Genomic DNA, 24,950 nt, shown 5'->3' with positions numbered 1-24,950 from the left:
GATCTCTCCGTTCTTTGTTTTAAGTAAAGCAGATCTGAAATGGCTGCAGGCAGAATACTGTTCCAATTCTAGGAGAATCTGAATGTATGAGTTTACATAATTAACACATGTAATTTCAACTTTATATTGTGTATATATACATTATACGACAAAGTTGGTATGTCTTGATACCTCCATCTGGAATATATATCCCTGCATGAAAATTGTGTTAGAGATTTGTTAAAAAAACAAAAAACTTCACCCCAACTTCTAGGCCAGAATTATCTAGGAACTGGGGCAGAAATTATAGTTTAGCACACTAGTTTTCTGTCTTCCTTGTTTTCTCATATGCATCTAAGGTTAGAAATATGAGGGTACTTCAGAAAGTTTGTAGAAAATGGAATCAAAAAGTTAAATATTTGGTGCAAAAAATTTGAAATCTATGCATGATTTTTTTCTTTTTTTAACTTTTACTTAATAAATATAAATTTCCAAAGTACAGTTTATGCATTACAATGGCTTTTTCCCTCCCATAACTTCCCTCCCACCTGCAACCCTCCCATCTCCCGCTCCCTCTCCCATTCCGTTCGCATCAAGATTCATTTTCAATTCTCTTTATATACAGAAGATCAATTAAGTAAAGATTTCAACAGTTTGCACCCACACCAAAACACAAAGTGTAAAATACTGTTTCAGTACTAGTTATAGCATCACTGCACATTGGACAACACATTAAGTACAGAGATCCTACATGAGGAATAAGTGCACAGTGACTCCTGTTGTTGACTTAACGATTTGTTATGGCGTCAGTAATCACCCTAGGCTCTTGTCATGAGTTGCCAAGGCTATGGAAGCCTTTTGAGTTCACCGACTCCGATCTTATTTAGACAAGGTCATCATCAAAGTGGAAGTTCTCTCCTCCCTTCAGAGAAAGGTAGCTCCTTCTTTGATGGCCCGTTCTTTCCACTGGGGTCTCACAAAGAATTTCATTTAGGTCTTTTTTTTTTTTTTTTTTTTTTTTCCCCCAGAGTGTCTTGGCTTTCCACTATGCATGATTTTTTTATAATCTGAGAGAAACAGAACAAGAGAGAGAACTCTCAGCCATGGGGACTGGGCCAGGCCAAAGGCAGGAGCTAGAAACTCCGTCTCTACCTCCCCCTGAGTGGCAGGGATCCACCTCCCTGAGCTGTCACCTGTGGCCTCCCAGTGGGCACATTAGCAGGAAGCTGGATCAGGAGTGAGGCTGGATATTGAACCCAGGTGCTCTGATTCGGGATGTGGCCGTCTTAACCAGCGGTTCCTGGCCAAACACCTGTTCCTTTTTGTACCATGTCAGCTGCATCCCGAATTCTGCCTTTTTTTGATGTCTTGTTCTGGGTTGTTTTTGACTCAGATGTATTATGATCTTTTTTTACAATTAGGAGTTTTGAAAGTAGGTTTTTTAATGTCCTTCTAGAGTTTTAGGAAAAAATGGAACCTACTGGAGAACAAAGTCTATAGTCGGAGTGGCTTTTCAGCATACAGACTTAACCATTCTAAACTCGTAGTTTTCATCTGCTTTTGGTTTTCCTGGCTCGGTCCACTCTGGCTGACAGTGATGGACTTGCGTCATCTGTTGGTCGCTCTTGGTGGGCCGTGCCGAGTGCCTGTGCGACGAGGCTGCCCCTCTGCCGCACTGCTGACTCTTCCCTGTTTCCCCCCTCTCTCCTGAATGGTCCTGCTCGGAGCCAGTGCGGGTGAAGCGGACACACACAGGCTAACCACAGTCTGCTCTAGCCCTGTCGTAGATCACGTGCACGCTCCTGGGGGAGCTGACCGACGCTGTCCTTCAGCTCGTTGTGTGCTTCTTTGGGTGACCACCAAGATGACTGTGGCTAAGGGACGCCTGGAATCTTCCTGGTTTGCAGGAGTCTAGCATTAAATTGACTTCCCCTGTTTCTTTTCAGCGGCCGGTGACTTGACAATTTTATATTAATTATGTGGCTTGTGAGATATTTACATCGAATATCTCTGTTTCAGGCTCAGCAGTGTTATACTGACGTCCTGATGTGCAGGCCTGGGGCAGCTCTTCCCTTAGCTTCTGCACCAGGCTCCTCTGGAGAAGCTGGGTTCGGGCAGTACCTGTCTGAACGCCAGGCCTCCTGTCCCGGGCGTGGGTGCGGCAGCAGCGATGTCAGTGCTTGTTTTCCTAAGGAAGTGGCCAGAACCCAGTCCTCTGCTCTGACCGTGCTGAACGCACAGGCTGGTTACGTTTCTGCACAGATGATAAGACTGCGTTGCGATCATGTTTCTGAGACTGCGGCTCGGTCCTAAAGCTAGAGGACCCATTTGAAACCTGCTGTGAAAGCTTGTCTTGTCCGAGGGACTTGGGAGCGGGAGCATCTGGGTGGGCCGCGACAGTGGGCTGCGACAGTCAGGCTCCTGCCGCTGGCCTGCTTCTGCCCCTCAGGAAGGGAGGGGTCACAGGAGAGACCCCGCTCTCACACTTCTTGGCTGTTTTCCATTGTCGGGGTACTGGCTCTGATGAACTCACCTTAGTCTGTCTTGTTGGATGTGAGCTTCTTGAGGACAGGAGACAGAGCATTGGTCATCGTCCTGTGACCTGTACAACAGTAAAACCCCTCAGCCGGCATCACTCAGCTTGTTCCTCATTGTTTAGATACACTTAGAAAATGGCACGATGTGTACCACCGGGAACTCTGGCTACCCACCACTTCTGGTCTGCGCAGCTCTCTTCTCAGGCTACTTTACTGCCATCTGTTGGAAAATCATTGTAATAAAAATGCAAGTCCATTGTGCCTGGTGTGGCTGGTGCCTTCCTCAGAGCGGTCCAGTGTACAGCCTGCTCAGCTGTACACCCTAGAAGCCCCCTGTCCCGCAGTGGGCTGACGGAATGAATATTTTTTAAAGATTTATTTATTTATTTGAAAGTCAGAATTACACAGAGAGGAGAGGCAGAGAGAGAGAGAGAGAGAGAGAGAGAGGGGTCTTCCATCCGCTGGTTCACTCCCTAGTTTGCCGCAGTGGCCGGAGCTGCGCTGATTCGAAGCCGGGAGCCAGGTGCTTCCTCCAGGTCTCCCATGTGGGTGTGGGGCCCCAAGGGTTTGGGCCATCTTCCACTGCTTTCCCAGGCTACAGCAGAGAGCTGGATCAGAAGTGGAGCAGCCAGGTCTTGAACCGGTGCCCATATGGGATGCTGGCGCTTCAGGCCAGGACATTAATCCTCTGTGCCACAATGCCAGCCCCAGGGAATGAATATTTGAACAAACCTTGGCCTGTGAGTGCTGCACCAGTGTGTCTTGGGAAACTACTGCTACCTGTTTTCCAGATGAGCAAGTGGAGGCACGGACAGGTTATATAACCGGCCCAAGGTTACGTGTGTGTCAGCTGGCAGAGCTGGGATTTGAACCTGGAAGTGAGATTCCTGAGCCTTGGTTCTTTTTTTTTTTTTTTTTTTTTTTTTTTTTTTAAGATTTATTTATTTAGTCATTTGAGAGATAGAGTTACAGGGGAAGAGAGACAGAGAGATCTTCCATCCCCTTGTTTACTCTTCAAATGGCCGCAGCGACCAGGGCTAGGCCAGGCTGAAGCCAGGATCCAGGAGCTGCTTCCTGGTCTCCAAGCCCTTGGGCCATGCTCCACTGCTCTCCCAGGCACATTAAGCAGGGAGCTGAATTGGAAGCGGAGCAGCTGGGACACACACGGTCGCCTATATGACCCGCTGAGCCTTGGGGGCCAGCCTCGTAGCCACAGTGATTTACTGCTGTGGCACACTCCGTGAGGCCGCATCACACGCTGTGGTTTCCTGTTGCTGTGTCCGTCTCAGCCCGCTGTGAGGTGGTCTGGACCGCAGCCTTGGAGCTATGTGGACAAGTCCCCCGCTGCGGTCTCTGTACGTTTTGGCAAAGGCCAGGCCCCACTTAACGTTCACGGCAGTGCCGTCCTGGGCCTCTTCTCCCTGCTGGTTTTACTTCCCAGTCGTCCTGGTTCTTGCACCTGAGTGACCAACCCAGACTGGTCTCAGCTGTGTGGAGGCCTCTGTTTCTCCTTCTTGTAGATCCTTGCCTAACCTCAAAGAAGCTGCTAGCACTGTCCCATATCTCGTCTTTTACCCACCTCTTTTTGAACCTTAATTGCCTTTCTTCCCTCCAGCATCTTCTCTCATTTTCTTCCCTGTTGCCCCAGAGTCTGACTTGGCAGCCGGGGGCCTCGGGCAGACATTGTTTGGTTCTGTTGGGAAGCAATAGCAGTAGCTGGAGTGTTCCATAAATTAGCTTCAGTGGAATTTTGCACGTTCGAATTATCATTGTCAAGACGTAGAAATGCTTTCTGAGCCACGAAGATGCATCCTAAGATATTAATCTAATTGCCTATGCATGTCCTTTTAAAAGGAAAAAAAAGAAGCCACCCTTCGTGCCTGAGAGCTTCTGAGCCCAGAAGAGCGGCCCAGACCCCAAGCCCATCCTGGCTGGGGTTCAGGGGCTTCGTGTTTGTGCTGAGAGCCTTTGGCACTGTTCACAATGGTCAGAGTGGCTCCCGCGCACCTGCCTTAGTTTTACTCTGTCCCGTGATCTTACTTCCTTAGTGACATTTATGGGATTCATCTGGGAGGTGGGGAGTGCCCCCAGTTCAGAGTGAGGTTTGTTTATATTGTGTTTATGTTTATTGCCAGAGCAACTGGAATTTGTGTTAATGCTCTGTGATACAAATGGAGCTTTTAAGACTTGTTGTGCATGCTCACGTGGTCTTGGGTCCCAGGTTGTAGTTGGCCCACTAGATACGTTCCAGCCAGAATCACGGGGCATGCACTCGCTCTTTGCTCTCACCTTCCCCGTGCATTTGACTTTGTGCAGTGTCCCTCCCCACCCTAAGACAGTCTCCATAAGCCAGAGTGCTCCTAGCTTCAGGATTTGATAATTGTCAAGCAAGTTGAATGAAAAAACGGGCGCAGCCCATTTTCAGACGATCAGCTCAACTTTGGAGGTCACATGGTGGACACTTTATGTCTTTAAAGATAAGGCCTAGTGACAGTGTGTGCTGGCAGTGAGGGGTTCAGGCTGCAGAGGGGCCATCTGGCCCTGTGGTTCTTAGCTCTGAATGCAGTGTCTGGGGAACGTTTTTATAAAGCTCCTGTCCTGGGGCCGTCCCTCCTCTGTCCACAGTTAGGGAAGTTGAGGCTGCAAGAGGGGAATTGGCTTGCATGTGACCCTGTACACTGAGCTGCTCTGAAAAATCCCAAGCCTAGAACAGCTTATGTTATGCCCAGCCATCAGCTGCAATGCTCTCTTGTTTTGGAGTGAGCAGTTGTTAAGTTAGATCATCAGCAGGGTAGAAAACAAGGTGAGACCCCCCCCCGACACCGTGTCTGCCTCAGTGCCTGTCATTCACGTTGAGGAGAGACCCGACCGTCAGTTGTGATAAAATCCTGATGTCAGTCTGGATATGTGGTAGGTACACCGCCTACCCAAGCCAGGACGTGCTGCTGCAGCTTGTGTGTATGGGAAGTGGTTTTTGGTTGAAAAGGTTGGTTTTTTGTTTTTTGGTTTTTTTTTAGATTTATTTATTTATTTGAAAGGCAGAGTTACAGAGAGAGACAAGGAGAGGCAGAGAGAGAGCGAGGTCTTCCATCTGCTGGTTCACTCCTCAGATGGCTGCAACAGCCAGAGCTGCACCTATCTGAAGCCAGGGGCCAGGGGCTTCTTCTGGGTCTCCCATGTGGGTGCAGAGGCCATCTTCCACTGCTTTCCCAGGCCATAGCAGAGAGCTTGATCGGAAGTGAGGTAGCTGGGACTCAAACTGGCACCTATATGGGATGCTAGCACTTGGCAGGTGGCGGCTTTACCCGCTATGCCACAGCACTGGCCCCAAGAGAGTGATCTTCCATCCACTGGTTTATTCCCCAAATGGCAGCAATGGCCAGGGCTGGGCCAGGCCAGAGCCAGGAGCTTCATCCAGGTGTCCCACGTGCGTGATGGGGGCCCAAGTACCAGTGCCGTCTTCTGCTGTCCCTCCCAGGGCATCAGCAGGGAGTCGGATTGAAAGCGAAGCAGCCAGGACATGAACTGGCGCCCAAGTGGAGGCCTGCGCTGCAGGCCCCACGCACAGTGCACAGCAGCGGCCTCTCCGCCGAAGCTTTAGTCGTGACTGCTAGACGGAGTGCTGAGCTCTTTTAATGAAGCCGGGTTTTAATCCGTTCTCCATGACAGTGAATTTTAATTTTCAACCATGGGTACCTTAAACATTTTAGATGAGAGGAGACAAAACAGCTTCACCCTTTTGCAATTCCTGGAGGCAGAGGGACAGGAAGAGGACGAAATACCAGCAGCATTTACTGAGAAAACCGCAGTGCAAGCAGGCCTTGTTGTTGGGTGCTGGAGATACAGCGGTTCAGCCCACACCTCTGGGAAGTTTGTCTTTTTTTTTTTTTTTTTTTTTTTTTTTTTTTTGGTAGGGAAGTCTTGTGCCTGTGTGTGTGTGTGTGTGTGTTTAGAATCTCTCCAGATTGGTTTGTATTTCTACTTTTTTCTAAATGTGCAATTTAATAGCTATAACCTAATGACCAGTTTAACAGGTGAGAAGGGAAACCACCAAGTTGAGGTCTGTTCTGGCATGTTTATGAGTTTGTATGTTTTTATGTTGGTGTACGACGTGTGTCTGTTGTGGATGAGTACATACAGCAGGTGTGGGTTGTACAGCAATTTCCACATGAGTGCCTTGCGTGAGGCTGCCTCACAGACAGGTGTGAGACTGGAATGCTAACACAGGGACTGCTCCATAGTGGTGCTGGGTAGTGCTCATTGTCTGCATACTCGTTTTTAAGCAGTCCTGTTGTTTATTCATTGTCACCTGAGAGAGCTAGCCAGCCTCCACCCTAGATGTGTGCAGCAGAAGGGGCTGGGCCACGGGAAGCTGGGAGCTCAGTCAGGGCTCTTCCTGGGCGGCAGAGACCCAGCTGCTTGGGCCATCGCCATGGCTTCCCAGGGTCTGCACTGATTGAAGTTGGAACCAGGCACTCTGCCGTGGGATGTGGGCATCCTAAGTGCTATGCTAAACGCCCAATCCTGACCACACGTTTGTTACCATACCACCACCACTATAGGAGTTCACAGGGAGTAGAGAAATGAGCTGAGATCAGACAAAAAGAAAAGCATAATTTAAATAATGCATATTGCATACATTCTATTTTAACATATGTTTTGCCCAAGACTTAAATTGCTAATGGAAAACAATTGGGAAAGTGTTTCATAAGAACATATTAATAATGTGGTCTCTTCTGTTTCAGGAACTTTATATTGCTGTTGGAATATCTGGAGCCATCCAACATTTAGCTGGAATGAAAGACAGCAAGGTATCGTACACAGCGATATTGATGATAAAAGGAACAGCTCTCACATTTTAAAATTTGGGTTTTACTGTATTTCCATGTAGTTACAGTGTGTGTGGTTGAGCCATTCAGAGTAGCGGAGGTCTGGGAACTGGAAGAAGTAGTAAAGTGCCATCCGCTGCCCGCAGATGTACCCCTGGCGGGAGAGGCAGTGCTGTGCCCCAGGAAGAGGGGTGAACCTGAGCTACCGCCCCTGCGGGCCTACAGCAGGACGCGTCCCTCTGCCTCTCCAACACGACACTGCGTGATGTTCCCCAGTGTCTCCTTCCGCCCTGACCGTCTGTGGGTCAGAATGTGAGGCTTTAGTAACTTGGTCAGGTTCTCACTGCCAGCTAGCTTCTGAGGCTCTGATGGTGGTTCTTTTCCACCTGCTGCACCCAGGTCTCCTACCAGCCCCCGCCCCCCACCTCAGCAGGGCCCCTCTTCACAGGTTGGTACCAGAATGTGACCATGCATCCTGGGTTGGCGCGTCTGGCATCTTAATACCTCAGTAACCGTCAGCAGCACCAGGTCTGGAGGAAACTCTGGACTTCAGCTCACTACTTGGACTCTGTGTGGAAGTCCTGTGTAATGACTGCGTGGACGTGTATTTCAGAGTATGACACAGTAATTCATGCATAACACTGTGCAGTCTGATTTGCGAACTTCCCTTTCGTGAAGTCGGAGATGCCTCTGACACTGCTGCATTTGTCCACCCAGATGGAAGACGATGTAAAAGATAATAAAACTTTTAACAGCCTTAACTTCCGACTTGAAGAAATGCAGGCACTGCCTCTTTGTAGCCTCTAAATGAATTGCTCCGAACCCAGTCAGATTTCACAGTTGGATGGCGGGTTTCTCTACTCAGCTCTGAACACAGGCGTGCCAATGGGGAAGATGTGGCTTAGGCATTATAAACAAAAACCAAACACTCCCACACCAGCAGCCTTAAGATGCGTTTAGTCAGGCCAGTCGAACACACCTAAAATTCTGCTTCTCCAAAAGAAAGGATTCTGCCTGCCAGGAGAATCGTGGTGCAAGTGTCCATCCCATGCTAACACTGTGGACTGTGAGAGGCACAGCCTGGACCGTCTGTCAGAGCAGGCAGGGGACAGTGGAAGGGAAGACACCAGTCTGGGAGAGCCGAGATGTTCTCTGTGCAGAGTGTGTATTAAGCGTGTTCCTTGTGCTAGGTGCTGGTATGCTTAAAGGAAAAAGACATAGCCCCTGATGTCACTGTCTCGTGTAGCTGACAGGCGATCGCTAGTTGTGATTTTCATTATGTTCTAAAATGGCATGGTAGAGTGGTTTACACAGGACTGTTGCATTGCCTGCAAGCTGCAGTTTTGATTAGCATCATGGTATAGTTGAAAGAATATGAGATTTGATTGTTACATTAAATAAATCATTGTAATGAAAGCACTTTTGAATTATATACTTAATGATATGATTGAGTGCTGTCTGCATTTAAAACTGCTAGAGGGGAAAGCTGGAACTTTTAAGGAACTATCAAGAGATATCTAGTACAAGAAAGTCTTAATTACTTACAATTAATAATTCAGGAATATTATTATTTTTTTAAAAGATTTATTTATTTATTTATTTTTAAAGGCAGAGTTCAGAGAAAGAGGGAAAGAGAGGGGGAGATTTTCTACCCACTGCTTTATTCCCTAGATGACCACAACGGCCAGGGCTGGGCCAGGTCAAAGCAAGGAGCCTAGAACTCCATCCGGGTCTCCCACACGGGTGCAGAGGCCCAAGTACTTGAGCCATCTTACATGGCTTTCCCAGACTCATTACCAAGGAGCTGGATCAGAAGTGGAGCAGCCAGGACTTGACCCAGTGCTCTCATGGAATGCCGGCACTGCAGGTGGCGGTTCTACTCGCTACGCCATAGCCCCAGACCCGGGAATATTACTATTTTTAAAAGTGTATTTGAGGGAGGGAGATAGACAAAGAACTCTCTTCTGCTGGCTTACTCCCCAGATGCCTGCAGTGGCTGGTCCTGGGCCGCACCAAAGCCAGTAGCTGGGCCTCAGTCTGGGTCTGCCGTATGAATGACAAGGACCCACGTACTTGAGCCATTGCCTGCTGCCTCCCAGGATGGGCACTAGCAGGAAGTTGGAACTGGGAACAGAAATGGGACTCAAACTTGGGCATACCCATGAGGAACACGGGCGTCCCAGCTGGCCACCCAAGCACCAGATCAGATGCTTACCCCAGAAGTATTATTTTAATAACCGTAAAAACCATAACCATTCCACATCTTGGTTTTTAAATACCATAGTGATTCCGGCCGGCGCCGTGGCTCAACAGGCTAATAATCCTCTGCCTTGCGATGCCGGCACACCGGGTTCTAGTCCCGGTCGGGGCGCCGGATTCTGTCCTGGTTGCCCCTCTTCCAGGTCAGCTCTCTGCTGTGGCCCGGGAAGGCAGTGGAGGATGGCCCAAGTCCTTGGGCCCTGCACCCACATGGGAGACCAGGATAAGCACCTGGCTCCTGCCTTTGGATCAGCGCGGTGCGCCAGCCACGGCAGCCATTGGAGGGTGAACCAACGGCAAAAGGAAGACCTTTCTCTCTGTCTCTCTCTCTCTCACTGTCCACTCTGCCTGTCAAAAATAAAAAATAAAAATAAAAAAAAAATACCATAGTGATTCCTTGCTTGTAGTTCTGTGCTGTTTCTTTAAAAGTGACTTTACACAGTGAGAGGGAAAAGCTGTCAGGTGGTTAAACTGTCAGAGTTTGACTCTAGCCACCAGGAGAATCGTTCACCGTCGCGAATGGGCTAAATCTCCGCTGTTAGCCGTGAAGCAGGCCAGGCCAGGTGTTCCCAGGAAGCACCTCAGTGCAGACCTGCGCCCGCGACCGTCCTGTCACTTTGGATTTTAGCTCCGTAGTGAAACTCGTCTGTCATCTCGATGGGAAGTGCCCTGGACTGCACTGTGCGCCGGCCTCAGCTGTTCAGGCACTGTCTGCACTTCTGTCCGAGGGACCCTCCAGAGTGATCACACATCAAAATACTTTGTACATGCTTAAATAGCAACTCCTTTCTCCAGATGTAGTAGCAGGGGGAAATGTGAATACTCTGAGAGATTTGAGTTATTTATAATATGTTACCTGTTAAAATAAGGTATTAGAGTCAAAACTAATTTTACTTTAATTGCATTGGTGTTAGAAGCATCTAGAAGAGGGGCTGGCGCCGTGGCTCACTTGGTTAATCCTCCGCCTGCAGCGCTGGCATCCCATATGGGCGCCGGGTTCTAGTCCCAGTTGTTCCTCTTCTAGTCCAGCTCTCTGCTGTGGCTCCAGAAGGCAGTGGAGGATGGCCCAAGTGCTTGGGCCCTGCACCCCATGGGAGACCAGGAAGAAGCACCTGGCTCCTGGCTTCGGATCGGCACAGCACCGGCTGTAACGGCCATTTGGGGAGTGAATCAATGGAAGGAAGACCTTTCTCTCTGTCTCTCTCTCTCACTGTAGACAACTCTACCTGTCAAATAAATAAAAAAATTAAAAAAAAAATTTTTTTTAAGATTTATTTATTTATTTTAAAGTCAGAGTTACACACAGAGACAAGGAGAGGCAGAGAGAGAGCTCTTCCATCTGCTGATTCACTCCCCAAATGGCCACAACAGCTAGAGCTGCGCCAATCCAAAGCCAGGAGCCAGGAGCTTCTTCCGGGTCTCCCACATGGGTGCAGGGACCCAAGGACCTGGGCCATCTTGTACTGCTTTCCCAAGCCATAGCAGAGAGCTGGATCAGAAGTGGAGCAGCCGGGTCTCGAACCGATGCCCATATGGGATGCCGGCACCATAGACGGCGGCTTTACCCACTATGCCACAGTAAAAAGAATCATCTAGAAGAGGGAATACTGAACTCTGTGATGTATAAAAATATCTGCTGCTAATAAAAGAGTAAAAGTGACTTTTCATTCTATTAGTAATCTGTCATAACCTCCCACATTTAGGGTTTTTCTGTAGGGCATAAGAGAAATATTTGGTAGTTTTTGTAAGAGATGTAGTAATTTGCTTCTTTTAGTGCATATATTTGCTGAATATGTAAGATCTTAAAATTTTTTTTGTCTTAAAGTTCTTTTTTTTTCTTTATTTAAATATTGTATTTATTTATTCCAGAGACAGAGTAACAGACAGAGGGAAAGACGGAAAGGTCTTCTATCTGTTGGTTCACTCTCCAAATGGCTGCAAAGGCCAGAGCTGGGACAATCCAAAGCCAGGATCCAGGAGCTTCTTTTGGGTCTCCCACATGGGTGCAGGGGCCCAAGCACTTGGGCCATCCTCCATTGCCTTCCTAGGCCATAAGCAGAGAGCTGGATTGGAAGTGGAGCAGCTGGGACTGGAACTGGCATCCATATGGGATGCTGGCACCATAGGTAGAGGCTTAGTCCACTATAGCACAGGGCCAGCCACACCTTTTTTGTTTTGTTTTTGTTTTTTTTAAGATTTATTTATTTGTTTGAAAGGAAGAGTTAAAGAGAGAGGGAGGGACAGAGCGAGATCTTCCATCTGCTGGTTTACTCTCTAAATAGCCACAATGGCCAGGCCGGGGCTGAGCCAGGCAGAAGCCAGGAGCCAGGCGCTTCATCCGGTTTTCCCACGTGGGTGGCAGGGGCCCAAATACTTGGGCCATCCTTTACTGCTTTTCCCAGACCATTAGCAGGGGGCTGGATCAGAACTGGAACAGCTGAGACACAAACTGGCTCCCATCTGGGATGCTGGTGTTGCAGGCGGTGACTTAACCTGCTATGCCACAATGTCCTAACACTCTTTAGTAACAGATTGACAAGATAGTTAGCTTTGAAATTTTCATAAAGACCTAGGATGATAATTTTAAAATAATAAATGGAATGAAGTATATGGAGGACAAAATAGTTTGAGTTACAAAGGCTATGAATTTAGGTATAAATTTTGCTACTTTTTCACCTAAAATCAAGTTCTTTTTTCATAAGTCAAAGAATATTAAAAAAATTTAATACTGTGATGGGCTGACGATGAGTGGAAGATAGTTTTATTATTTTCCAACCTAATTATTTTTAGTAAAGTTCAAAATATTGGTACAGGTTCATTAAATTAATCTTATTTGATAAAGGGAGTTAAAAGAGGACCAACCTATGTGGTAGATTTTCTGTAAAAAAGCCAAACTCTTTGTCTTTCTTCCACAGACAATTGTGGCTATTAACAAAGACCCCGAAGCACCCATATTCCAAGTGGCCGATTATGGAATAGTCGCAGACTTATTTAAGGTAAGACGTTCTGGAAGAGCTGGATTGTGATCCAAGAGCCTCGTAGAGGTGGTTGAGATGAGACGATTAAACAAGAGCACAAGAGCAGGCAGAATCTGTGCTAGGCACAGTATACACTGTGTGCACACTCAGTGTACGTGGCAGTCCATCAGCAGCTGGGCCCTGTTGACAGCTACATCGCCCTGGTGAGTATGTTTGCATCCAGCATCATCGTTCTCCTCTGAAGGGGACCAGATGGCCCCTGGCATCTGTGTGCTAAGTTAGCACACAGTGTGAAGTGACTCAGGCGATTATGGCCTGGAAGATGCCCTAGAGAAATTATATCAAGCTCTTCTCATTCAAGGATTCGTTCAGAGACAACATGTTTCGGGAAGAGTGGGCACTGGAGTCCCCTTATCCAACTCAGCCAGAAAGTTCTGCTTGCTGTGTTGACAGCTGAGGGCCTTCACATGTGATGGACAGCCCTTCTTCCCGCCCCCAGACCCTTCACGTTCGAGTGTTCTTCCTACCCTGCCACCACCTTCATTTTGCCCTCAATAGAAAAATTGATTCAGAGATATTAACGTTCCATGAATTAAAGATGACGAGTCCCTAACATTCCTTTGGTCACATTTAGAGGTCACGATTCATACACAGCCTGGCCTCCTGCAGCCTTCTAGCTAACCTTTGCAGCAGTCACTCCTGGGAATCAGTGCTCTGAGAGGGAGTTCTAATCCCAGGAGAAGTGGGGTTGCTGGGGTGGGGAGGCACTCACTGCACAGGACACAGAACCAGAGCGGGCGCCAGGGGCATCCTTGGCGAGGCTGCAGCCCGAGAGCCGGACCAGGGTGGGCCTCAGCACCGGAGGACTCACCGGCCCCTGTGTGATGAACTAGTGCGTGCACTTAGCAGTCTGTGCTCTGAGTAAAAGTTCCCACTCAGTGAGGGGCACAAGTAGGACCCAGTGGTGCTCAGTGACAGAGGCCAAGATGGGCCTTTGCTCTGGTCCAGTGTAGCACATCCTTCCACTCAGGAGCCCTGCAAAGAGCCCAGGACTTGCCTTAAGAATATGAGCCCCTTCAGTGACCTTGGGGCACTGTATCCTGAAATATGAGGTCCAGGTAGGCCCAGGTGTGCAGGAACAAACGGCTGTGGCAGTCATCGGCCACTGAGATGACCCACTGCAAGAGGGATGGTGTGCAAAAGAGGGATATTTTTGTATCTGTACAGTGATAACTTTATTCAAGTAGCACGGTATCAGACATGGCTAGGGGGTAATCATTCTCTTTATTTAGAAGCTCAGTTAAATACTTCCGTTGCCACAAAAACGAACCATCTTGACATGTTTACAGATTTATTTGAAAGAGTGACAGATCTTCCATCTGCTGGTTCATTCCCCAGATGGCCGCAGCGGCCAGCTCTGGGCCAGGCCACAGCCTGGAGCAAGAAGCTTCATCCTGGTCCCCACGTGAGTGGCAGGGGCCCAAACATTTGGGTCGTTTTCCACTGCTTATCCCCAGGCCATTAGCAGGCAACTAGACTGGAAGTGTAACAGTTGGAACATGAACCAGCACCCATATAGGATGCCATGTTTACTTGTTACGCCACAATGCCACCCCAGTGGCCTTTTATTTACAAGTAAATTGTTGATATTGTGGTGTGTTTTTCTGTCTCCCCGTGCCTGTGTGTTGCAGCTCACATGGGGGCTGACGTGATGAAAGCATAAAGTGTCAGACAGTTGGGAATGGTCCCTGTCCCCCCAGCTGCCTCGGGGCGGGAGCTTGGTAGCATCTGTCGGTAGAACAGCACTCCCGTGTTGGGGCAGCTCCTGGTCTTGGCATGAGAGAGCGTGTGTGAACTCAGTGGGACATCTCCGTGAAGACAGTCCTAAGACAGCAGGTGGAAGGGGACTTCAGACATCCCCCAGCCGGCTGGTCTGCAGCCCGAGGATCTTGCACTACTTTTGGTGTCTTAGGAAGCCCACATTTGACTGTGGAGAGACTGTGGGCCAGGACATCACAGTTATGTGCCTTTTGCGAGCCCTGTTGGGCAGTGACTGTCTCCTGCTGCTCAGAAGTCCTGACACACAGTAATACCTGTCATGGACTGGGAAAAAAGTAGTGAAAGATCATGAAAATAAGAAAAACCCCAGTTTTGTTGTAGGCTGCCATTTGTCACTACACAAGGATACAAGCCAGGTCCATTGTTTGTAAGTTGTCCCATAGAGAGCTGATCCAGGACAGCTGGTTGTGGCACAACTAAGCCAGGCCGCTGCCTCTGTTCTGTTTCATCCCTGTGCCTTTGCAGGTCACCAGGTGCACAGCCCCTGGGTCACGTGTTCCTGGGAGAGGTTTAGAACCACACCTTTGATGAATGCTAGGGACCTAGGGGGTACCCACTGTGCTGAAGTCAGCATGAGTCCAGTAGATGAATATTACAGGGATCCTGACAGGCGCAGACCTGGTGGGTGTGTTCCTGACTGAGGTCACCTCCTGTTGTTTAAAAATCAAATTTTTTAAAAAATTTTTTAAAAAGTCCAAGGTCATAGAGATCCAGCCCTGTGTTTTCTTCGCAGAGTTTTGCAGTTTGAGCTCATGTGTCTAGGCTGCTGATCCGTCTTGAGTGGATTTCTGTTTGTGGCATGAGATGAGGATCCAGCCACATGCGTTTGCATGTGGATTTCCATGTGTTCTACCACCATGTGTTAGAGATCGTTTGTCCCCATTGCATTGGCTTGGCCACCGCCATCTTTTTACGCCTTTTTCTCTTCTCCCCAACATAGCTTTTCACTGCAGTCGTTATAATCTCTCTCCCATCCCTGGAACCTGCACGGTTTATTTCTGTCAAGAATCCTTTTCTCCTCCAGGCTGATGCTCTGAGCTTTCGTAACCCACACTGATCTCGTCTTCCTCACAACTCCTGAGCTAGAGCTTTGCTGTTCTCATCCTCCTAATATTCCAGCACAAGACGAGCACATTTCAAGCACCAATTTTTTTTTATTTTCATTTAATTGAGAAGGAAAGAGGCAGAGACGGAGCTCCCATCCACTGACTGACCTGCACTCCCCGTATACCTGCAATGGCTGGGAGGGGGCCGGGGCCACAGGTGTGAGCTGAGAACACAACCCAGGTCTCCCTTGTGAGTGTCAGGCATGACTGCTACCTCCCAGGGTCTGCACTGGCAGAAGCTAGTTGCGAGCCAGAGCTGAATGTGAAATCCGGGTGCTGTGATGTGGGGTACAGACATCTTAACTGCTAGGCTAAACACTGACCCTGGGCACATTTCTGTTTGGGTAGCTCAGCGGCCTCTGTCTGTTCTTTCCTTATGAGCAGGAATTAGGCCTGGGTGTCTCTGTCTCCATGGGAGTGACATCTCTGTCACTTAAGACTGCTCTAGTACTGCCGTAGTACCTCTGTCTCCCTTACTGCTATCCCGAGAAAATACTAAGATGAATGAAACTGACTTGTATTGTGATACACATCCGCAGATTCTATTTTTTTAAATTTTTAATTTTTTAAAAGTTTTGATTCTCTCTTTACAATGCGAGTTCCCTCTTACTTGGCCTTGCTGCGTATGGAGCCGCCTCTGCGAGTCAGAGAGGACAGGACAGAGCGTGGGTCGTCCAGACTGCTCCAGCGTCAGAGGCTCCGCAGCCCAAGCCGGCGTTTTCCCTTCTGCACAAGGCACTGTGTGGCGTGCTTGGGAAGTCTGAGGGACAGAGAGTTCCCTCAGCTCTTCTGTGGGGGGCGTGGTGGGGGACACTGTCAGGTTTCAAGACGTGGTCTATTCTAAACCAAAAGAATGTCTTGCTTCCTGGGCAAAGAAGTTGGCTCTCGCCTGTTTTTTGTGACACACACGGGTCCCGCGTGAGGCCCAGGTAGCATGTCATCCGTGCGCCTGGCATGAGCTCATGGTCTCTCCACCGAGGCACGGGGCGAGTGGTGCCAGCACTTAATGCCGCCCCTGTGCGAATGCCTGCTGGCTCCGTGGTAAACATGGGCCTTTTAATAGGCTGCGGACAAAGTGACATTCAGGAGAAACAGCATGTCGACAATTTCCTTAATAAATTTTGTACGAACGCATTATTTCCACCTAATGGAAATGTAGCTCTCTTAAATAATTGAGAGGCTGTATTCATCAGTGGCAAGTTCAGCCGGGATCTCTGTGAGCCAGGGCAGCCGACGGCCAGTTGCCAGACTGGGTAATTGATACTTCACACGTCTTCAGGAGGCCTGTGGCACTCCGCTGCAGTCCCCACGCCCGCCTCTGGGCAGTCACAACGGAGCTCCACTCTGGGAGCTGCACCTGCAGCCGTGGCACTGCCCAGGCCAAGGGTCACTCAGCTTCGTACAGCAGCCAGCCCGGTCGCTGCCCCTCACCGGGTTCGCCCGCATCTGCTGGCTAGTGCCGTGTTTCAGCGGAGCCGAGCTGCAGACTGGCCGCCTGTGGCTCACCTCTAGCCACCAAATGACAGCCACCGGCTGAGAGATAAAGGTGGGAGGGAGGGAGGGAGGGACAGGAGGAGGACAAGGACTGGGGGAGGTTGGCGGGAGCCTGACCCAGGAGGAGTCAGGAATGTGGTTGGTGTAGGAAGAAGGCTGGGAAACCTGGAGGGAAGACACGTGCTCCTCCCAGCCCTGATGAGGAAAATTGGACTTCCTGTTTTGTTTTTGTTTTTTTCTGGTGCCCTCTGGAAGTTTGTGGTTATGTCATAGGGCTCCTTGTCAGCGGGCGGGCTCTTGGCCCTGACAGCCCCGCATCCAGGGTGGTCTCTCCCTCCCTCCAGGTTTGTGGTTTCCACGGGGATGGGGAGGGTCTGCACAGTTTCCTGTGGGCTCCCCACCCTGCGGAGGGGGCCGAGGCCTCACCACAGCACAGGCTCGTGCTGCCTAATTCCTTTTTGCTTTTTCCTTTTAATTTTCAGGTAGTTCCCGAAATGACTGAGCTGCTGAAGAAGAAATGAATCGTGGTCATGGAGAGCCGTCCGAGTGTCAGCCGAAGGCACGGAAATCCACGGGTATCCCATCGCGGGGGAGAGCTGCCGATCTGAGCAGGAGGGGGCTCCGGCAGGAGCCAGAGTGCTTTTTATGAACTATTATCATGTTTCCTGTAATTCTCTGTGGTTCCTAACAATTATTTTTTTGAAATTTTCTAATTGTCTAATAAAATCCCCAGTAAAGCCTATCACAGCTTCAAAACTAGCAGAGATGTGCCAGCTTCTTAAAGAACCAGAAGACATTAAGGAAAAGTAGTGAAAACTCACGGTGACATTTTGCCAGGCTTGTCCGGGGGGCGGGGCGGGGCAGGGTGGTGTTGAAGGCGGGGCCGTGGACCTCGGGGCGGGGCGGGGTGGTGTTGAAGGCGGGGCCGTGGACCGCGGGGCGGGGCGGGGTGGTGTTGAAGGCGGGGCCGTGGATCGCGGGGCGGGGCGGGGCCGTGTTGAAGGCGGGGTCGTGGACCTCGGGGCGGGGCGGGGTGGGGCGGTGTTGAAGGCGGGGCCGCGGACCGCGGGGCGGGGCGGGGTGGTGTTGAAGGCGGGGCCGTGGACCGCGGGGCGGGGCGGGGCGGGGTGGTGTTGAAGGCGGGGCCGTGGATCGCGGGGCGGGGCGGGGCGGGGCGGTGTTGAAGGCGGGGCCGTGGACCACGGGCGGGGTGGGGTGGGGTGGTGTTGAAGGCGGAGCCGTGGACCGCGGGGCGGGGCGGGGCGGGGTGGTGTTGAAGGCGGGGCCGTGGACCGCGGGGCGGGGCGGGGTGGTGTTGAAGGCGGGGCCGTGGACCGCGGGGCGGGGCGGGGTGGTGTTGAAGGCGGGGCCGTGGACCGCGGGGCGGGGCGGGGTGGTGTTGAAGGCGGGGCCGTGGACCGCCTGTCTTGCAGGAGCAGGGAATTAGATGAAGGGACTCGGATTGAAGACGCTGACTGCAAAGCGTGACTGTTCTCCCCCAGCCACGCAGCCTTCAGAAAACCGTAGCTAATGTGACAGGAGTGGACCTGACTTAAACCTGCCCCACTGGATGTATTTAGCTGACTTCAGTTAAATTTAATTTTCCATTTCATTTTAAGGTTTTGTCAGTTTAGGGAACCTGGTGTCTGTGGAGGAGGGGAGATTGGGGAGGGGCTGCTTTGAGGCAGAAGGGCCACTTACATGAGCAGATAGCTTGATGGTTTTATAAATGTTTAAAATCCAGCTCTGAGAATGTTCCGGCTCTTCTGGGCCCCTCCTGATGGCTTCCTTTGGGCTCTCTGAGAAAGCCAGGTCTGTAAGTTGGCCACAGGTGTGGGAAGCCCTGGCACGCGCTCTCATGCCCAGGGGCTGCTGGCTGGTGTGGGTGCGGGCTGGGAGTGGCGCTGCCACGGCTTTGGGCCGGCCTGCGGGAAGGCCCGGCCAGGTGTCTGGGGTCATAGGAAGGCCAGGAGTCGCGATTGAGCAGAGTGGGAGGACTGCCCCCTGCAGCAGGTTTGCAAAAGTGGGAGGAGCCACCTGGATCAGGCAGAGCCAGGAAGAGACGGGAAGTGACTGGTGACATGCCCGAGGAGAGCACACGCCCGGCCCAGAGCCTGGTGTAGTTCCCGTTTCTGGTTGCTGTCTTCCCGGCCTTTCTCAGGGTCCTCTCTGTTTCTCCTTCCTGCCTATTGTAAGGGGGCAGAGGTGAGGGCTTCAGAAACCCCCCAGGGGTGGGGGTGCGGCAGCTGCACCTCCGTGGGGTCCCTGGCTCAGTGTCAGTCTCATGGTCTTTCTCCCTCTGGCTCCCTCCCATCCTGGCTGCCCTGCCCAGCTCCACACAGCTGCTCACCTCACCGGCATCTCCCGGCACAGCCTGGCATCACCCCGCCAGGAAGTGCAGTGCTCAGCCCGTGCCAGGCGCCGTCCCAGCCCTCTGCACGCAGTGAGCACCCAGCCCCGGCGTCAGATGCTGAAAGAAACGACGTGGCTACCGTGCTTTTCCTTGTTGGGAGGTCAGCAGGGTCCTAAGGGCAGGCGGCAGGTGGCTGTTAACCAGCAAGTCAGCAGCCCCTGGGCCTGCGCGGCTGCCGGCGTGTGGACAGGTGGGTGGTTGCTGGCTGCTTGAAAGTGCTTCCTGCTGAGAAGCACCTGGCTGCTGCCTTCAGATCAGCGCGGTGCGCCGGCCGCGGCGGCCATTGGAGGGTGAACCAACGGCAAAGGAAGACCTTTCTCTCTGTCTCTCTCTCACTGTCCACTCTGCCTGTCAAAAAAAAAAAAAGAAAGTGCTTCCTGCTGGCTGGCAGTGGTTCCTTGCTTGCGTGTTGGGGTGAGACACGTCTGTGTGTTGGGGCGTCCACAAAGCCACCCAGTCTCCACTGCCCGCTCCATGATCCGTCTACACAAGTGCCCCCTCAGCAGGGAGCCTCTGACAGCCTTGAGGAAGGCCTCCAACCCGCCCTGCCAGAGGGGTGGGGCCTGGGGGGGCAGAGCGGTGAGGAGGCTGTTGCAGGAATCCTCTGGCCTCACGCCCTGGGGGGGGGGGGGGGTGTAGCTGAAAGCTCTTTGGCTCCAGAACGGCTCCCTGGAGGCAGTGGAGATGGGTCTGGCGCTGTGGGCGAGGCTGGCAGAGCGCGCAGGGCTCTTCCTCCCAGGATGGCGGGGAGCCATGCTGCCGCCACGGCCTGGGCGCGGCCCTGGAAACCCCGGCTGTCAGTGCACTTCTTCTCTTTCTGGAAGGGCGGTCAGCTTGGGTGCATTTCACGCCGTCTCTCACCAGGGGCTTTTGTTTTGATAGACACAGGAAGGGGCTGCAGAGGCCAGGAAACCGGGAAGCACAACTGATTGTAACAGGTGGGTTTGATTGGCAGGGGCTGAGCCAAGGAGGCCTGAGTGACAGGCTTGTGAGAGGTGTGCGCAGGTGGTAACCGACGTGCTCTGTACAGGCTTTGTGGGGGGCCCACACGTGGAAGAGGTGCCGATGATCCTTGGCTCAGGAAGCGCTTCGCATTGGAGGCGGGTTTCCCAGGTTACACAGGAACACACTGGGCATCACGTGCCTCCCAGAGCCCTCTCGAGTACAGTGAACCCCAGATGGGCTTCGCCACCCCTCCTTTGTGGATGAGGACATGGGCTGAGCGCTGAGTGACCAGGGGCAGGCAGGGGAATGTGCAGGCTGATCTGGACCCCAGTGTGGACAGCAGTGTGGCCTTTCCACTTTGCGGGGCTGCTCCCGCACCCTCTGGCTTCTCCAGGCCTCTGCCCTCAGTCTGCGCTGTCTGGGGCCAGCTTGGTGGTGGGACTGGGGGTTCCACGTGATGTGAGCTGATGCTTGCTGTCTGAGGCACCAGGCTGGCGCGAGGGGCAGGTTGGCCAGGGTTAGCTCCTTTCCCTCCCACTGTGGGTCACGTGGGCCAGGGCAGGCACCTGCTGCTTCCTGGGACTCTCCTTCCACTTATACTCCTTTCGGGTGTGGGACCTCACTGGGGACACTTGGTCTGGGACCTGGGGACACGGGGAGCTTGGTCACCAGGAGATGTGGGTTCTCACTGGCTTCTCACTACCTCAGGGCCCCCTGGCCATAGCTTTCACTTGCGTCATCGTCAGCACTAGGTCATCTTTCGGAACACCTTTAACTAGAAGCTTGGCAGGCCTCATACAGGGAGGGAGGCGGTGGGCATGATCGTAATCGCTTTGAGGGTATGAAGTCACAGGGTAGCGTTGCTCCCCACTACACATAAGGAACTAAAGCCTGCGGAGGGACAGGGTTGGGCTAGCCGTGAAGGTGCCGGTTAAGACACCTGCACCCCACTTGGCGGTGCCTGGGCTCAATCCCTGGCTGCAGCTCCAGCTTCCAGCCTCCTGCTAACGCAGATCCTGGGAGGCAGCAGTGGTGGCTCAAGTAGCTGGCTCCCGGCTCCCCACGCGGGAGACCTGTTTAGAGTTCCCAGCTCCTGGCTTTGGCACCCCCACCACTACTGTGGGCATTTGGGGAATGAACCGACAAAGCCCGTGCTCTGTCTTGCTCGCTGTCTCTCTCCCTCTCAAGTAAATTAAAAAAAAAAAAAATCTAAAATAAATAAGGAACTAAAGCCTACAGAGCTTAGAACTCACCCAAGGATGGTGATCTCGGGGCCAAGTCTACGTAGGCCCAGCCTTGAGAGCCAGCTGGGAGCACACGGGGAACGCGCCCCACCCAGCCATGGGGTGGCCTGGCCGAGCTCAGAGGGAGACGTGCATCCAGGCAGGGGCCCCCGCAGGAGCAAAGCCAGAACATGACAAACCCGCGTTCCCTGCGTGTGGACAAGGCCCTTGCTAGCCAGGCCTCCTTCCTGCCTGCTCGGGAAGCCGGGCTCTTTGTGCTGCAGTTGCCCCTGGGACCCGCCCAGAGAAGGCAGAGGGGAGCTCCTCAACTTAGGAAGCCTAAGCGACGTGGAGGCAGCTGTGGGAGCGCTGGGTGGGAGGCGCCCTGTAAATCCCGACGCCGGAGAGCTCTGCACACCGTCACCACCTGTAACGTCCTGACGGATCTCCCGGGTGGCTGACTTCATTGGCGTGTTCCAGGGTGCCCAGGCAGCCCAGCCCCCTGTGCCCAGCCTGGGGGCTCAGCCTAGAATCCCCCGCCCCGTCTCCGTGGCAGCTGCTGCTTTAGCTCTCAGCAGCACTCGGTCCAGCATCTGCTTTGGGTAATGAAGTGTTCACCAGGAGATGGTGCCGAACTTCTCAGCGGTGCAACCAAAAAAAAAAAAAAAAGAAATCCAGAGTAGTTACGGACTCTGCTAACGTGGGGGAGGCGAGGCTTCTGGCTAGTTGTGGGACATGGAGGGGAGACAAGGTGCGTGCTGTGTGGGGAACAGCACGGGGCTGGGTGAGCACGTTTGAGCCCAGGACAGCTGCTGGGGCTGAGGGACCATGCTTTCAGCTCTCAGACCCGCTGTGTCCCACTCCCACCTCCGCACCCGAGACAGCGGCAGCACGAGGCAGCTGAGCCTCCCCGGGCAGCCGAGGCTGCCGGTGCCGAGTGCGCTCTGGCGGCCGACCTCCGTGGCTTACAGGACGCCTTCTGCGTGGCTGTCCCCCAAGTCCTCCGAGGGCTCACCCATCCCTTATTCCAGGAGCTGTCCCAGCTATAACCCTCTGCCTTAAGATATTTTTTTTAAGATTTTTTATTTATTTATTTGACAGGTAGAGTTCTAGACAGAGAGAGAGAGAGAGAAAGGTCTTCCTTCCGTTAGTTCACCCCCAAATGGCCGCTACGGCCAGCGCTGCGCCGATCTGAAGCCAGGAGCCAGGTGCTGGTCTCCCATGCGGGTGCAGGGCCCAAGCACTTGGGCCATCCTCCACTGCCCTCCCGGGCCACAGCAGAGCTGGACAGGAAGAGGAGCAACTGGGACAGAATCCGGTGCCCATATGGGATGCCGGCGCCGCAGGCGGAGGATTAGCCAAGTGAGCCACGGCGCCGAGCCCTGCCTTAAGATTTATTTACTTATCCAACAGGCAGAGTGGCAGAGAAGGAGAGAGATATCTTCTACCTGTTCGTTCACTCCCGAAATGGTCACAGTACTGGGACTGAGCCAAGCCAAAGCCAGGAGAATGAAACCCAATCTGGGTCTCCCACGTGGCTGCAGCAGCCCAAGCACCCAGGCCATCTTAAACTGCTTTCCCAGGTGCATTAAGCATGGAGCTGGATTGGAAGTTGAACAGCCAGATCTCAAGCCGGCACCAACATGGGCTGCCAGCAGTGCAGGCAGCAGCTTAACGGGCTTCTCCACAGCACTGAGCCCCCCTCCTCCCGCGCTGGGGAGGACACAGCGCCCAGGATTTGCAGGAGCCACAAAGCAAACCAAGAGCGAGGCTGCACGAAGAAGCCAGGGCCGGGCTTTGACCCTCCCCACATGAGAAACAGCAGCACGGGGGGGCAGGGGTGGGAGGAGCCACCCGGCTTCTCTCCAGCCCTGCCCTGGGTGTCTGTTGGCTGCTGGGGCTCTGGGAGTCTGTGGGTGTCCTGGTGTAGCACAGGGCGGCGCTGGCTGGGTGGTGAAGGCAGGGCTTCCTCCGATGGCTCTCCTTTGAGGCTCTCGACGGCTCTGACAGAACAGGGCCCCAGCAGAAAGCTGTAGGGCAAGACAGCCTGGCTCTCCCGGGGCCCTGGCGTCGTCGAGAGCCGTGTGGGAGACAGAAGGGAGTTCCTGAGTTGAGGGTCAGCTGAGAAGTCCAGGCCTCCAGCTAGCCTCTAACCACACAGGGTCTGTGTCCCCAGCCCTGATCTCTGGGACTGGATTTGAAAAGCCTGGTTGGCTGGAGGCATGGCCCAGGACCACCTGGGGTCTTGCCACTCAGGGAAGGCCTTACAGCCCAGGCCTGGGTGGGCTTTGGGCCAGGCCTGCAGGGTGTGGACAGGCCGTGCCCTGCTGGCTGTGAGCCCTGCTGCCCTCACTGCCGGTGTGCCATGTCAGGCAAGCACCCGGGCTGTGTGTGCTGAGCTCCTGGGGAGCCATCCAGACCTGGGTTTGGATCTGGATCTGGCCTCTTTACCGCCAGTCAGCGTGTTCCCTTGGGCAAGTCTGTCCTCCTGTGCCTCAGTTTCCCCCCGTAAATCAGGGCTGTGATGAACAGGGAAGAAGACAGAGCCCCTCTCCAGCAGGAAGTGAACAGAAAGGAGCTGTTCCTGGAGCCGCCGCCCCCTCTGAGCTGGAGACAGAGGGCCCCTCCCTTCTGGGAGAGCCCCCCAGACGGCTGCTCTGGACCCCCAGAGTGGACTCTGAAAGGGGGGGGGGCGTTTTCCAGAGCGGCAGACCTCCCAGGGAGTGCACTACCCCCTCTATCTCCTCCACCCCTGCCGGCCATAACTCGGCTGCGGTGCCCGGGGAGCTGTGAAGGCTGGAGCTTTTTACCTCCATCTCCTGCACTCCAGGCCTCAGGACGCGCGGTGGGACGGGGTGCGGCGGAGCCAGGCCTGGCAGGCACAGAGAGAACGCCAGCCCATACGTACTTCCTGCCCCCGGAATCCCCTTGTGTACTCAAGGGAGCCAGGCTCAGTGGCCCCTTGGCCCGCTGTGTCCAGACACTGCACACTGGCCTCCCAGGCTTCTCCACCTCCACTTCCAGGGGCTCTCAGCACTGCCGTGTGCAGCCCTGTGCCTTCTCCCCCGGACACCGCCCTGCTCGGCGCCCGGCTCCTGTCATTCCCACAGCCCCTCTGTGTGCTCGGCCAGGCTCGGCCAGCATTCAGGGCCTCTAGGGACAGGCCCTACCCTCCAGATCTTCTCTGTGTGCCCCCTCCCTCCCATGCCCCTGTCCCCAAGCGGCCTGCCCTGTCATTACCCTGCCGGTGTCGCTGCGCCCCGTCTCCACCTGCACTCCTCTTTGGGGTAAATGGTTTTACGACATTCTGCCAGCCAGGGAAGCAGTGCCCGGCTCCTGCTCGCGTTT

General features: G+C 53.0%; 1 protein-coding gene across 1 annotated transcript in view; it reads left to right on the top strand.

Moving 5' to 3' along the window:
- Positions 1-17,780, top strand: part of ETFA (electron transfer flavoprotein subunit alpha) — an 83,105-nt gene extending 65,325 nt beyond the window's left edge. Inside the window, exons 10-12 of the mRNA XM_062206395.1 lie at positions 7,262-7,327; positions 12,520-12,600; positions 17,504-17,780. Of these exons, the coding sequence (XP_062062379.1) occupies positions 7,262-7,327; positions 12,520-12,600; positions 17,504-17,542 (186 nt within the window). The 3' untranslated portion in view covers positions 17,543-17,780. The remainder of the gene's footprint in view (positions 1-7,261; positions 7,328-12,519; positions 12,601-17,503) is intronic.
- Positions 17,781-24,950: the final 7,170 nt, after the last annotated feature.

This window comes from Lepus europaeus, chromosome 11, assembly GCF_033115175.1.
Source record: "Lepus europaeus isolate LE1 chromosome 11, mLepTim1.pri, whole genome shotgun sequence".
Taxonomy (NCBI): Eukaryota; Metazoa; Chordata; class Mammalia; order Lagomorpha; family Leporidae; genus Lepus; species Lepus europaeus.
This window is presented reverse-complemented; position numbering and strand designations above follow the sequence as displayed.